The sequence below is a fragment of the Phocoena sinus genome, chromosome 1 (assembly GCF_008692025.1).
Source record: "Phocoena sinus isolate mPhoSin1 chromosome 1, mPhoSin1.pri, whole genome shotgun sequence".
In the NCBI taxonomy this organism is placed as follows: Eukaryota; Metazoa; Chordata; class Mammalia; order Artiodactyla; family Phocoenidae; genus Phocoena; species Phocoena sinus.
Window position 1 is genome coordinate 2122358 of NC_045763.1, and position 15564 is coordinate 2137921.

Here is a 15564-nt window from a genome sequence, read left to right on the forward strand (position 1 = left end):
CCCGGGTCTCATCTTGAAGCCACAGGCACCGCTCTCAGAGACCCCGCAGCCCACCCAGGAAGGCCGGGGCAGGGGGAGAGTGATGGGCTGGGGTCTATCCTGAAGGCCCGAGGCACTCAGGGCTCTTCCTGACGGCTCTGTGTTTGTGGATCCAACAGGTAGATCCCGGGGCTGACTGAGCCAAGGTAGCGTGTCCTCTGGCCTCGAGTTGCAGAAAGAGCCAGAAACCCTGACACCTTCCCCCTCACATGGGAATCCAGACGACACAGCCAACACTGTGTGCGCTCCTGGGAGACAAGAGGGCCGGGGGGCTGTGAGCAGAGCGGCCGGCACGGCCTGCAGCACCCCCTGTGCCCACTGCTGCCCCAGCAGCTCAGCCAAGCAACAAGCAGGCTGCCCGGCTCAGCCCTGCACCCAGTCCCGCAGAGGCAGGATGGGCGGGAGGACGGCCCCTCAGAAACCTCAGCACCCCCATCGGCAAAGCAGGGCAGGGAGCTGATCAAGCTGCAGTTTTCCCAGGAAAGTGTGAGCGCCCCCGAGCCCACGTGCACCCGGACCCCCCCAGTCCCGGAGCTCTCGCAGGGGTTCTGGAGGGCAGCGACCATGCACACAGCTCCACCCGGGGACAGGCGGTGTGAGCCCAGGATGCCCGACCGCCCTCTCAGCAGGGGTGTGAGAGGAAGGCCCTGGCATGGGCTGAGTGCCTGCGCTGGGCACTGAGCACCATGTGGGTACTGGCCACCTTGTCTGTGCCACCGTGTCCCCAGGAACCTCCCCCCTCTGTGGCCCCTATCCCCTGGGGGCACCCAGAGAGGCCCACCAAGGGGGAGAGCAGCTCGACCACCCCGGGAGGCAGTGGTCTGTCCTGGATCCAGCCCAGAGCCGCCCTGAACCTACCTGTGCCCAGCCTGCCCTGCCCTCAGCCTGGAGGACAGCCCTTGGGAGGGGCCGATCCAGCGGCGTGGGCTGGGGCTGGATGGGCCACAGCCAGGGGCCCCCTCCCCGACCCCTCAGCCCACGCAGTGACAGACGCCCTCGGGAGGCATCAGCTCCCAGACCTGCTGCCCTGACCTCCAGGAGAGCAGATCCAAGGCCGGGGACACCGGAGCCAGAGTCCCCAGGGATGGCAGAAAGGCCCAGTGGACTCGAGGGTCCCTCCGAGGCCCAGCCAGCCTCGGCAGAGCCGTCTGCCCTCGCAGAGCCCAGGCCACACTAGGCAGCGTCAGGCTGCCCAGGGAGCTGGGAGGAGTGCAGGGCGCCCCTTCTGTCTGAGCCCAGGCTGGGGAGGGGGGCGGGCTCCACAGGCAGGAATCCATGCTCCACACAGAGGCGCCCACTGTCCAAGAACATTTCGAACTGACCCGTGGAACCAAACTGTCCGGGTTTCTCTGTCCCCAGTGTTCACGGGCCTGCACACGCCAACGTGCACTGTGGTTTCCTAGGGAGGATCGAGGGGTCCCCAGGTTGGGGTGGCCACAACCCCTGGGGAGAGCACGGATGCACAAGAACGTCTGGGACACCTGGGCTCAGTCCTGCTCCGGGAACTGGCCTACACCCCGTTCTGGCCTCAAGGCCGGCCCTGTGGAACCTCGATGCACAGCAGAAGAGGCAACAGCTTGGGGCGTCCTCCCCGAGACCTCTGACCCCAGGGGAGCTGCTGGAGGGCTATCCCGCAGGCTCACCTTGCCCTGACTCTGAATGGTGGGGTGACCCGCCCCCGCTCTGCTGGTCCCCAGAACAGATGGCTGCGACACTGGCTGGGGGCAGCTCCCCCAGTTCCGCAAGCTGTCAGCACCCTCGGCCCACCGCCACCTCCTCCCCCGGCAGTAACTGCCCGTAGTCAGCTGGCCTGGCTCCACGCATCCTGCTGTCCAGGCCGCAATCCGACCGGGGCACAGAGGCCAGGCCCTGCTCTGGGATGCCGGCGGCCGCCAGGACCCGAGGGCAGGTTCTGGGATGCCGACGCCAGCTCCCTCGCTTGAGATCCCTCACGAATTACCCTGCCTGGACAGAGGCAGGCACAGCCCCAGGAACTGAAAGTGGGCAATCGGGGCCTCTCCTGGGATTTGCCCCCAAACAGCGACAGCTCTGGCGGCCGGCACAGCGGGCAGAGCGGACACAGGACTGAGATGCCCGTCCAGGAGCCCAGGAAGAGCCGGGGCTCTAGGCTCTCCAGGGCCCGCTGCCCCAGGCCCCCTCCACAAAGTCTCAGGGCACTGCCGGGCTGGGGGACAGGGACGTGGCCACCTGAGCCCAGGGGCAGGATCAGCCCTAGCAACGGCTCCTGAGCGCAGATGGCTGCAGGCAGGAATTCTCCAGGAATTCAGACTCAGGGCTCCTCTCGGCAGCTGCTACGTTTTATTGACTCATTTAGGTGCCAGGGTCCTGGGATAAGAGGTGAGCGCCCGCCACGGAGACTCCACCGTGCGGGAAGCGGCAGATTCCTGGGGTGATGACAAGGGGGCCCGACACAGTGGGGGTGGCGTCAGCAGTGGTCATGGACACCCCACGGGTCCTCAGAAGGCGGCCCCTTCGGTCCGAGCAGGACAGCGTGTCCACACAGGGCCGGAGGGCAGGCTCAGGCGGCTTCGTGCGCAAGTTCCCTTCCACATGCCATTCTTGGGGGCAGGGGCCCCGGGCCAGCCTGTGAGGACCTCTCCCCTGTACCCGGGCCGAGCCGCCCATGTGCAGGGACCCGCACGTGCCGCACTCCCCTCCCCAGCGCCCTCCGCTGCTCTGTGCCCCGCTCCCGAGGCCCCACTACGCAGGCCTGTGGGCACTCGGGGGGCAGGCACTTGTCTTATCGAGGCCCCCCTTCACCGGGCCGGGCTCGCCTGCTCCCCTCCCCTGCAGAGAAAGGCGAGAGGCCTCCCAGCAGAGTGGGGTCTCAGGGCCAGCAGCACTGCCCCACCCGTCTGGGCCCAGCCATTCCTGCGTCCAGAACAGAAAGTGTCAAGCCGCCCACCGCAGCTGCCCAGGGGCTGGAAAAGCGGCACCGCAGCCCCTTTGCGAGTGGGCAGCTGCCTGGCTTCACCCGCCCAGTGGGCTGCCAGGAAAAGGTCAGCCAGAGGGCCGGGCACTGGCCCCTCGGCCCCAAACACGCCGAGGGAACTTCCGCACCCCAACTCAAGTCAGTCCCAAGGTGGCGACGGTCCAGGGACCCACACAGGGCACGTGGGCTGCACAGATTCCCCAGACATCATCCAGGCTCGCCCACCCGAGCGGGGCCTCCGCACTGCCCTGCTGGGTCCAAGAGGCCGTGTGCCAGCACCGAGCACATCACTGACCCCAGCAAATCAGAAACTCATCTGTATAATGGGACACGCACTCAGCCCACCCCAGGGCTCGCCCAGGACTGCCCTTGCAGCCCAGCGAAGGGCAATTCACCAGAAGAGTCTGGACAGGCTTCCGGGGGTGTGGACAGGACACTAGGGACGAGGCAAGGAAGGGCAGAGGGCAGATTCACAGGGTCCTTTCAAGAAACCACCCAGGAGGATGGGCGGGACTCCAGCCTGGGGCAGCCCTGGGGAGGGGAGGCTGGGGGGCCTTGTCCTTCTCCGCAGACCCAGCCTCGATCCTGCCCGGAAGGCAGGCCCCTCGTGGGCAGGGGCACTGGAGCGGCCTATTCACCAAAAACCCAGCCGGGAAGCATGGGGGCAGGTGGGGCGAGCTCACAGACCCCCAGGCCCGGAGGGTCTGCCTCTTGGTGGATCCTGCTGTAATTATGTCATTAGAAGGCCAGCCCGTCTCAGAAGCCAGCCCTTGGAGAAGCCCATTGTGCACGGCGCAGGCCTGGAGGACACAGTCATCTCAAAAGACAGAGACGCCTTTGTGGGTGGTGGGGTCTGGGGGACAAACCTGGTAATTAAACGATTCACGAAGCAAACATGAATGCCCTTCCCAGAGCTGGCCGCTTTGTAAGGGCTGGGATTCTGTGCGCGGGCAGCCCCCGGGCTGTCCTGGAGCAGGAGGTCTGCAGACCCGCTGCCCTGAAGGGACGCGGACCACCGAGTACAGGGCAGCAGGCCACACCTGTCCCAGCCGACTGTCACGGCCAGCAGGGCCAGGGCAGAGGGCAGGGTCAAAGCCACCCACCATCTCCATTCAACCCAGCAGGCCCTCCCCACCCCCGGCCAGAGACGGCCCCCACCCCAGGCAGCAGAAGACACCAGTGCCAGCTCCTGCAGGGCGTGGGGCTTGCTGGAGATTTCGGGAACTGTCCTCAAAGGAGGGGTTTAGGGCTTCCCTGGTGGCACAGAGGTTGAGAGTCCACCTGCCGATGCAGCGGACACAGGTTTGTGCCCCGGTCCGGGAAGATCCCACATGCCGCGGAGCGGCTGGGCCTGTGAGCCATGGCCGCTGAGCCTGCGCGTCCGCAGACTGTGCTCCGCAACGGGAGAGGCCACAGCAGTGAGAGGCCCGCGTACCACAAAAAAAAAAAAAAAAAAAGGAGGGGTTTAGTGCAGCTAAATCGGGCGTGTGTGGAGAAGCCAAAGGCCACACTGTCCGCCAGGGCAGGGGCAGCAGGGCAGAGCAGAGCACAGTGGAGGAAGAGGTCTGGTCGGGTGGGGCAGCTCTGCGCACCCCTCAGGGAGAGGAGAGCCAGGTCCCAGCCTGGTCGTGGCCGGTAGCCAAGAGCAGCCCTCGGTGGTGTCTGGACCTCGGGCCAGGGGTCAGATTCCCACCCTCCGACACAGTGGGCAGCACTGAAGGGCCGCCTGGGAGGGCTGCTTCCTCTCCATTAATCAATTATCCCAGTTTAGAAACAAAGTCACCCTTGAGCCAAGGCCAGGAGCGCTGGACCCGCGGGGCCTGCTTCCCGCCCGCACGCCCTCAGGGGCGGCCGCCTGCTCCCGCTGCCTCCTGGCAGAGCCCGGGGGCCCCCACAGCCCCGCAGCCCTGCCTGCCCACTCCCCGGACCCCACCAACCGATCCCCTGCTCCAGTGGGGAAAGAGGCTCCTTCAAAGGAACAGGCCTGGGCGTGGAGGCTCCAGGCAGGACCACTGAGGTCCCTCCCCGCAGAGTAGGGCGGGGCTGGAGGGGCAGGCCCACAGGCTCCCGGTCATTCCAACCAGCTCAGAGGGGGTTGCTAAGTCTCCTCAGATTCCAGGCTGAACCTTCCCTGCCGTCCATCCCCACCAGACCCTCTGGGCCAAACTGACTCACTCCCTCCACTCTGCTCCTCTGCCCCCACCTTTCTCCCACCTGGAAAAGCCCACCCTGCCCCACCTACACCTCTCTAAGCCTTCCTCAGCCCACAGGCCCTCCTCCAGGAAGCCCTCCGGACCACCCGGCCCTCTGCTGGGAGTCAGCAGTGACGCCCTGAGAGCTGTGTGGACTCAGGAGTGAGTCCCAGAACTGCCTGAGATGGGCCCAACCCGCCCATTTTATAGGTGAGGAAACTGAGGCCCAGAGGGTACCAGGGCCAAAGCTTCTTGGACCAAGAAGTACCTAAGGTGACCGGGCCTCAGACCTCAGAGCCTGCCCTCGTTCCCCGAGGTCAGCAGAGACCAGGTCATGAGAAACGACCAGTGTCCACTGTGTCACCATTTATGATACAAAAGGAAGATAAGTTAAGACGTAGTATGTTCTGATGCATACGTTTTTCTTGCCTGTTTTTCCTGTAAGATTCCAGGGCAGCTGGCCTTGGGAAGCACTCGTCCCCGGCAGATCTTGGAGGGGTGGGGGGCGGGGGGAGGCCTCTGCCGACTCTCAGTCCGGGCAGGAGCCCACCAAGGGTCAGGGGCTGCCCGAAGGTGCCGGCCTGCAGGGTAGGGAGGCCGGCGGTCCTAGAGGGCATGCCGACCACAGGCCACCCCAAGGGAGAGGCCGCGTGGGTGCTACCCCCCACGGGAGCTCGGGGACTCTGTGCATGCGGGGACCCCAGGAACATGGGGCCATCCTCCCCCACCCGTCATCCCTCACATCTCTCAGCGGGCCGGGCCTCTGGGGAGCGAAGGTCGCCACCACCCCCCAGGGCACCCTGAGCCTCACCTGCACTGACACCTGTGACCTGCACAAACGTCCCCCATACTTTATCCCCACAAAACAGGGCGGGGAGTGGGGTCCGGCACGTTACCCTGAGGCCCACAGGCGTGTCAGATGACACGATGCCCGCCCTGGACAGACAGCCGCCCTGGACAGACTGCACCGAGGCCTTGTGCTGGGCCCCGCCCTCCCCCCCTCCCCCAGGCCCCATCAGCACAGGCTCCCTTTGTGCTCCTGTATCTCCTACAGAAAGCCTTGGCGGTGGGGAGAGGCGGGGGGTGGAAGGGGGGCGGCAGGCAGAGGTGGGCAGGCAGGCCCAAGTTAAGAGGGAGGAGGCACCCAGGCAGGGGAGGGGCTCTTCCTAAGCACTCCCCTCCCCCTTTGCTCTCCACCATCAACCCAGCAGAGTCCCCTTCTCCCTCCCCCACTCTTTTGTTCAAATGAAAGAATCTGGGGGAACCAGAAAAAATACGGCTTTTATTTTCAAAACTGGTATCAGTTATAATTGGGGGGTGAGTTACATATGCCCAACTGTGCCAGGTCTAAGGTCTGGCGGCCCCAAACCCAGCATGGAGGGGCCGGAAGGGAACAGGGGCGGCCTCTGCACGAGGCACAGTCCTCACACCAGCTCTGCAAACCCAGCCCTGCACACCCAACCCTGCACACCAGCTCTGCACACCCAGCCCTGCACACCCAGCTCTACACACCCAGCGCTGCACACCAGCTCTGCACACCCAACCCCGCACACCAGCTCTACACACCCAACCCCACACACCAGCTCTGCACACCCAGCTCTGGACACCCAGCCCTGCACACCCAGCCCTGCACACCAGCTCTACACACCCAACCCCACACAGCAGCTCTGCACACCCAGCCCCGCACGCCAGCTCTGCACACCCAGCCCCACACACCAGCTCTACACACCCAACCCCACACAGCAGCTCTGCACACCCAGCCCCGCACACCCAACCCTGCACACCCAGCCCCGTGCACCAGCTCTGCACACCCAGCCCTGCACACTAGCTCTGCACACCCAGCCCCGCACACCAGCTCTACACACCCAATCCTGCACACCAGCTCTGCACACCCAGCCCCGCACACCAGCCCTTGAACACCAGGCCTTTCTTCCAGGAGGTGGTGCCCTAGGAGGAGGCCCAGGGGCCACACTCCAGCTTTGTCTACTGCTCCCTGAAGGCCACATATGCCACCCAACTGGCCATTCCTGGAAGCCCCCGACCCTGGAGGGCCACGGACTGGTCACGAGCCCAGTCCCCCCCCAGTACAGATGCTCCTGCCTGGGAGGTGGGCAGGGTGGGGACCCAGGGATCCACCCCTCTCTCCTCCGAAGCAGATCTCAACCGTGCTCCACCCCCAACAAGGCCTGGCACCGCGCTCGGAGACGGCATGGCCGGAAGGTTCCAGGTGCTCACTGGGCCAGATTGTGCTTCCAGCCCCAACTCTGCCGAGCAGTCAGCAGCTTCCGGGCCTCCCTGACCCTAGATTCCTCTTCCACGAAGCGGAAGAAGTGAGGATTCGGGGGGCCACGCAGGCAGAGCGCGGTAAGGGCCAGGCGGGTGAGCCCGCCCGAGAGACCGTTCCCACAGTGACCGTGGGGAGCAGGGCTGCTTTGGAGGCAAAGCCAAGCCTGGAGCCCAGGCCCCAAGAGGCTGGCAAGACCGCGGCTCCCACCCGGCCCCCCCCTCCCCGCAGCACCGAGGGTGGGTCTCCAAGCCCAGCAGCTGCCCCAGGCGCCCATCCAGCTGGGTGCAAAGTGCCCCGCTGGGTGCCTAGCCCTCTCCACTGCGCCCCTACCAGCCCGTGTACCCTGTGGTGCCCAGGAGGCCGAGGGTCAGGGTCTCATGGGAGGGGCGCTGCTCAGTAAAAAGGGAGCGCCCATCAGTGATGCTCCAAGCTGGGCACCCGAAAGAGTGCCAGGTGGAGTGGGGGCTGGTGGCCACAGGGAGCAGGGTGGAAGGCGAGGGGCTAGAGAAAGACTGGCCCTAGTGGGGGCTCCCGGCTGCTTCCCGAGGGCGAGACCAAGGACAGGCCACACAGCAGTCACGTCCTAGTGCTGCTGCCCATCAGGCCACAACCCAGTCCCAGCAACATCCCCAAAGGCAGCTGGAGGCCAGGACGTCCCTCCCACCCCGACCCCGCATAGTCCAGCATCTCTCCACAGCCACCTGCGGCCGTCATGAAAGACCCCGAGAAGAGGCGGAGCGTGGCAGCTGGGCCCCTGCATCCCCGCCTGGATCCCAGTCTGCGACGGTGTGGGGTGGGGTCACCTCTGTGCAGCCCACAGAGGGGCTCGAGATCTAAAACCACGAGGAGGCCTGGCTGAGGCTTGGAGCCTGGATGGTCCAGGGCACAGGGCAGGGACCCCCTACCCCCAGCACCTGGAGGTGACAGCAGTCCTCACTCCGTGGCCCGGGCAGCAGCCCCCACCCCCGGCCGCCCAGAGCCCAGGAAGCACAGAGCCTTCCGGCTCGCAGAGGGCATGCGACGAGCAGTCAGAGCCGCCAGAGCCTTCCCGACAAAGGTCAGCACCCCTGGGTACCAGTGCCCAGCTCAGAACTGTGGGACCCAGCACCTCCCCAGGACCCCTGCCTTCAGCCACGCTTTGGGGGGGACACACTTGTGCATGCACAGGGAACGGCAAGGGCGCAGGGGTCCCCTCTGCAAACGGGGGCCTCAATTCCCCACGATTTCCTGGTTTCCCTCCTGTTGTTTACTGGGCATCCAGAGCCTTGAAGAGCGCGTCGCAGGATGTACACCCCGTGTTCCCCTGGAAGAGGCCCCCAGCTGCTCACCAGAAGCAAGTTCAAAGCACCGGAAACTGTCCAGAGTGCTTCATTTCAATGACGGCCGTGGCTCTATGCCCTGTTCCGGCAGGAGCTGCGAGCTACACGGTCAGCAAAGAAATTCTGGACAAAGCAGAAAACCACCGGGGATACTCACGCCTTCCCCTCACGCCACAAAGTCAGGAGGAATGACTGCAGGGGTTCTTTGGGGGACTTTTCGGGCATTCGTCTGCACCACCCCCACCGGCACCTGCTTTAAGCCCATCTACACCCGCAGCGCGCCCCGGCATCCGAGGCTGGATCCTCAGCGTGTCAGGCTCCAGTCTGCAGGGGTGTGACGTTTACTCAATCGGTCCCCTCGGGTAGGACACGAGAGCCTCTGGCGGGGCAGGGGTGCAGCTCAGGGGCGCAGCTCAGGGGCCCCTGGGACGTGCTGCTTCCCTGCCAGCCCAGGGACCCCGGCCCATCCCTGCCCGCAGAGGGCGCGATCGGACAGGGAGCGCTCGGAGATGGCAGGGTGCAGAGGCATCCCGTGAGACAGGGTTACCTCCTCTCCCCACCCCCGCCCGGCCCGCCCACGCGGACCACCAGGGCCTCGGTGCCTGCAGGGGACACCATGCCACTCACCGTGCTGACAGCGGGGACCGTGGAAGCCGCGGGGACAGTGGCACAGCTGGGCCGAGTCGGGCACGCACTGGCCGCCGTTAAAGCAGAGGCCGGGGCTGCACTGGGCTGTGGAGGGAGGGAGAAAACGCGTGAGGAGGGGCAGGAGCTTGGGGGCACCCCCAGCCCACGGCCAGGACACAAGGTCCCCGGAGACGCCTCCCCCCTGTAAGTCTCCCCACAAGGTGAGGCCTCAAGGCTGGACAGAACCTGGACCCTCAAGGGACAGGAAAGCACCGCCCCCAGGGAGGGGGCCCCAGGAGGGTGGGTCACACACGGCCCACCAGGGCTGGAGAGCCCCACCGCCACCCCAGGGTCTGGGTTCAGTGAAGTCCCCCCGGGAGGGGCAAAAACCCCACTCCCTTCAATGGGACATGAAGGAGCTCCAGGGCATTTTCTGGGGGAGGTCGGGGGACGAGGGTGGAGAGTAGGGGGTGCAGGGGAACAGCCCACAGCTAAAGTGGGCTGAAAGCTTGGCCAGGGCCCCCTCCCCACAAGACCCCAACGGTGGAAATGATCAGACTGGTCCCACCCTCAAGGAGGGGCAGTACCAGCCCAGGCCCCCTGAGAGGGGAGGGAGGGAGGGTCAGGGCTGCGAGCGGCTGGCCTCCCCACCTTCTCCAGAGGAGACTCCCTGCTCCCAGACCCTCTCCCCACACCCCACCCCCAGCGGGGCCCAACGAGGCACCCTGAACCCACTGCCTGCGGTGCCCTAGGGCTACTGAGCCCCCTCCGGCTCCAGGCCACAGTGTGGAGGAGGCCACAGCCGGCCCAGGAGGCAGGGGCCCTGGATGGGAAGGGCAGGTGCAGTCCCAGCCCCATCACAGCAGGGACCCCGACCCACACCGGACCGGGTACCTCTGGGAGGGGCTTTAGCATCAATTTTCTCGGCCCCGCAGCCATGACCCCTACACCTACACAGGGCGGGCAAGGCCAGGGCAGGTGGGCTCTGCCCCCATCCCCGTGACCCCAACAGCCGGGTCCTGAGTCCAAGGGCTTCAAGGGTGCTTGCTGGGTGAGTGGACACTCTGAACAGTGGCCTGGACGCCCGCCAGGCACCCCAGAGCCCGGCGTAACCCAAGGGTTCAGCAAGCTTCTGTATCGCTGGCAGCATTCCCGCCAGGAGCAGGGAGAGAAGCTGGATGGTGGAAGAGCCCAAGGGGAGGGATGCCGGCCAGGCACACGGGTCCAAGCAGCCCCCTAGACGAGGCACCGCCCCGATGAGGAAACCAGGGCTCAGAGACACACAGGACATGGCCCGGGGTCACACAGCCGCTGAGGAGGGACCAGGCCCAGGGCTTTCTGACTTAGAGTCAGGAGGACCCTGCCGGGGGAGACATGAGGGGTCTTTGCAGGGAGCTTCTTCCTCCTCTTCTGTCCCATAACCAGGCTGCTGTCCCAGCCTCGGAGGGATCCCTCCTCTCGGGCCACCCTGCCGGGGTCCCAGCTGGCACTCACTCACACCTGAAAAACTGCCTGAGGATGTTTCTGAAATGCAGTGGGAGTGGGGGGCTGGGGGACAAAGCGGGTGATGCAGGGGAGCCAAGAGGAAATGCACAGTGACCCTGGAACCCACACAGGTAATTCCGGGCCGGGGCCAACCCGAGCTGTGCACCAGTGTCCCCAGTGCTGAGGGCCTGAAACCTGTTGACTTGCGCAGTTTTGTGGAGGAAGAGAAGCCAGCTGTTTCCTTTTCACATCGTAAAGAGGTCTGCACCATCCTGAAGACCTTCAGCCCCAAACCACTGCAACAGCCCATGCCTCCGGGGGGAATCAGACGCCCAGGCTGGCGCCCACCCCGGGACTCTGCCCCCCAGCAGCCTCTGCAGGCCCCACCAGGTTCACACCCAGCCTGGGGGTCCCCGCGGACAGCACCCTGCCTGCGTCCACCTCCGCGGTCAGTTCCAGAGCTCAGGGGGAGGTAGCAACCCACTGCCTGCTCCCATGCCCCTTCCCCAACTTGGTACATAGTGTCACACGCACAGAGGGGCTCAGGCCAGAAACCCGGGAGCCGTCCTCACACTCGGCCCGCATCCAATCCAAAGCCAGCCCATCGCTTCTACCTCCCATGCCCCTCGAGCCCACCCTTCTCTCCGCTTCAAGGCTGGACAAAACTGCCACCAGCATCCCCGCGGACGCTGTACTCACCCACTCACCCGCGTCCTTTCTCTACGCTGCAGCCACTGGGATCCTTCACGACAGGAAGCAGACCACGGGCGCCTGGCTGAGAGCCCTTCCCTTCTGTGGCTTTCCATCGACTTGGCACAGAGCCCCCTAGCCACCCGTCACACCCTAGCGGCTGTCCACCTGGACAAGTCGTCACTTCCTCAGGGAGCCTTTCCAAGCCCCCAGCCGAATCAGCGCTCATAGCGCCCTGTGGTTTCCCACCGCAGCACCTCTGAGTGTAGCGAGCCCTTAACAGGGGCGACAGCTGAGCTCCCACCCCAGGCCTGGGCTCCCTAGGGGCAGGCAGCTACCGCACCTCCAACACCATCACGTTCCTTGGGGCCACCGACACGCCGACACTTAGAAGGGGCTCCACAGACTTTGTTGAATGAATGAGTAAAGAGATAATTAAATGTCAGGCCAAGCGGGACGTGAGACAGTCATTCGTCAGGAAGCCTTTGGGGCGAAAGGCAGGCGCTCGGGATGCAAGAGGGACGCACAGGGCAGCACATCCTTAGATGGAAAAAAGAAAAGGTTTCACAACAAAGATGCACAAAGCTATGCCCCAAACCAAGAACGGGTACTCCCTGCGGTCCCAAGGCTCGTGGGACGCGGGAAAGATGGGGTTACCGTGGCGGGAAGCCTGAGACCAGTGGCACGGGGTGGCACTGGGCACAAACGCCTCGTGGCAGGACGGGCAGCCAGGGCACAGGGACGGGGCCTCACTGCAGAGCACCCGTGGGTCCAGCCCTGTGTGACCCCTCCTCCAGGCCAGGCGGGAGTCAGGGATGCCCCCGGCAACCCAGCCACCCCTCCCGCTGTCACTCAAGTCACCTGAGGGACAAGCGCCCCCCAAAAGACCCCACCGCAGCTGAGGAAGGGCCACAGGCGACAGGCACAGGACAGCCAAAACCTGGAAATGCAGCTCAGGGGCAGCAGACCGTGGCTTCCTATAAGGATGTGTTTTCCTCGAAGAGAAACAGGAGGGGCCGTGTGTGAGAAAAGAGTTGGCAGGTAGGAAAACAGACCCAGCGGGATGCATGGAAATGAAGAACATGAAAACTCCACATACAGGTGTTAAATGAAGGTTAGATGTTTTGAAAACAGTTTACAGATTGCTAAGTAACAGACGTGTTTTATACTTAACATCAGCTACGTTTTTAATGAATTTTATGAGAGCCTACTGTAATGCCAGGGGGACAGCAGGGGGCTGCTTTGGGGACCCACCCTCGTGGCCCTTGGCTGGGACTGAACCCACAGGACCCTCAGGGGCCCTGGAAGGAACTGTCAGAACCCACGAGTGTGAGAAATGCAAGAACAGCTGGAGGTAGGCCCGGGGGTGGGGGCACGGTGCCCACAAGGTCTATGGCTGCCAGGCGGCCACGTCCTCCGAGGCTACAGGATGCTCTCGCCCTCCCCAGACCCCGCTGGTTCCCGCCGCCCAGAAGCCTTCGCAGGGCAAGGCAGCTCAGGCTCTGTAGATCCGGGTTCAAGTCCCAGCCCTAATACTTACCAGTGGTTGGAAATTTGGGCTAAACTCCCCTATACACGTCAACCGCAATATTCTCACGGACCCTTCACGCTCTCAGAGTGTTGCCTCCACACTGTCTCCTGGAGCTGAAGACACCCACAGCCCCCCAGCAGCCCACGTCCAGGGACCATGATCTCCTCACGCTATAGACCGGGAGCCAAAGTGCGGGCACGTTGGCCAGGCCTTCGCCTTGGGGTGAAGCTAGGCGCACGTGCCCACATTCCTAGAACCAGAGGCTGGGAGGGTCCTTAGGGGTGTCTAGTCCCGAGGGTGCTCCTGGCCGGGCCTGGGTGCGGGACGGCAGATTTAGGCAGCACAGCCCCCAGAGCGAGGACACCATGTCCAGGCATCGCCAGTGGCATCCTGGTGCCAGCCACTTCCCCTCACGGCGAAAGGCAGGAGACACCTGTGCCTGGCCGGACCTTGATCAAGCCCACTGGCCGTGGCGGCTGCAGCCGCACTGTCCCAGGACGGGCTGGCCATGGAAAGGGGACTCGACTGCTCTCCAAGGGCTCAGTTTCTGCAAGTTCAGCCACTGGACCACTTCCCTGGACCTGGGCTTGGCTGAGACCACGGCTCCTTCTCTCCACCCCGCAAAGGGCTAGTAGAAAGCTGAGTGAACCACAGGCGGGAGAGGGTGACCCAGGCGGACACCTTTGTCCAGCCTGCCAGGCCACCCACCCACCCACAGGCTGCGAACACACACCGAGGTCACCAAATGTGTTTCTGGGAGCCAGCCTGCAAGCGAGTGCCCCTCTGCGTCCCCAGGCACCTCCACCCAAGCTGCCCAGAGACCCCCGCAGGGCGGGCTGACTCAGATCAAGGTCACGGGGACACAGGGGCGGTTCCCTCCATATCGCCCAGGCTGCAGGGCAGCGTTTCCTAAGCCTCGTCCAAGTCGCTGATAAGAGCTGCCGGTGCACGGGCGGGCGTGGGTGCCCAGCTCAAGCTGACAGTGGCTAAGGAAGGGAGGCCACTTCCCTGGGAGCCCAGGGGACAGAGCAGGCCCTGAGCCCTCCCGTCTCCTCCCTCTCACCCTGTTCCTCCCGGCCTTCCACCCAGCGCTGGCCGAGGGCTAGGAACCCGGATCACACGCCCCACTCCAACCACCCCTGCTGGGACCCCTGCAGCAGGGAGGGAGCCACCTCAGCTCCATGCTGGACACTCAGGCTCCAAGTGCTTGAGGAAAGGCCAAGCCCTCCAGGCTGGCTGCCCAGTGCCCTGTGCTTAGACCAGCACCCACCACACGAGGGGTCCCAGAAAACAGGCGGGCAGACAGACACCCACTGCCCAGAGTCGGGCCCGGCTCCCAGAGCCCCTGCATGGTGGCAAGTCCAGGCACAGGCGAGCCACACAGGCTTTGGGAGACCGTGTCCGGGCAACAGGAGAAGTGGGAGGCCGAGGGGCCACGGACCCTGAGGACTGCGGAAGCCCGCTGCCCCCTCCAGGCCCATCCTGGGCTGCAGAACCCCTGGAGAGCAGACCTGGACAGGGCAGCATCCTTCCTTGCCCCCATCACGTCCACTTCCCGAAGGCAGTCGGCGGGGGGTGGGCGCTGTGCACCCAGAACCTTCCAGAAGGGCTGGACCTGGCCCCTGCTCCGCCTGGCGCTCGGATCATTCTGGGCTCCGGGTGACTGTGGCACCTCCACGCCTCATTGCCTGTGCTCCCCACCACGTCGTGGCCCCAGTGAGAGCATGTGCGTGGGCGTCTGTGCACCCAAGGGAGTGGGAGCTCGTGCACACGCGTGTGTACACGTAGGTGTGCGCTCATGAGCATGTGTGTACGTGTGTGAGTGAACGCACGTGAGTAGGTCACATACCTGTGAGCAAATCCAGCCACACGTGTGTGCACGCATGTGTATCTGAGGCTGTGTGTGGTGAGCCCCTCTGGGTGTGAGTGGGTGTGTAATCGAGTGCTGGGCACAGGGCCGGGCCAGTCTGGATGTGACTCACGATTTGGAGAGACCTGGGGTGTGTGGGACACAGCAGGACAACACGCCCTCCCCCGGCAACCTGGGGGACATTCACGTCCACGCTGAGGACAGGAGAGCCAGGATGCCAGCTCTGCAAATTCCCACACTGGGCGCAGGGCTGCCGTGTGGCATCCAGAACGGAAAAGGAAAAGTGAAGGGCAGAGGCCAGCAAGCCGAGGGCGGCCCTCCCCGGGGGCCCACGGCCGCCTTCCTGCAGCTCCTTCCCCGCAGGCCCCGACCGGCCAGGCCCAGCACCTCAGGACCGCACAGGAGGTGGGAGGGAAGGGAGGCCTGCCTGGCAGTCCGACAGTGGGACGCAGGGGCGCCGAGCCCAGGCCTCACCCCGGGGCCCTGACTATAGGCACTGGCACCCAGATCCAGGGCTGCATCCAGTGGTCTGGGCTCCCGGCGTGGGGACCATGGCTTCAGCCCTTCCCTG

The 15564-nt window shown here is 64.9% G+C and overlaps 1 protein-coding gene across 3 annotated transcripts in view; it reads right to left on the minus strand.

Moving 5' to 3' along the window:
• Positions 1 to 15564, minus strand: part of MEGF6 (multiple EGF like domains 6) — a 103599-nt gene that overhangs the window by 72054 nt on the left and 15981 nt on the right. For all 3 annotated transcript variants that reach the window (XM_032606435.1, XM_032606426.1, XM_032606444.1), the window contains exon 4: positions 9418 to 9522. In XM_032606435.1, the coding sequence (XP_032462326.1) occupies positions 9418 to 9522 (105 nt within the window). The remainder of the gene's footprint in view (positions 1 to 9417; positions 9523 to 15564) is intronic.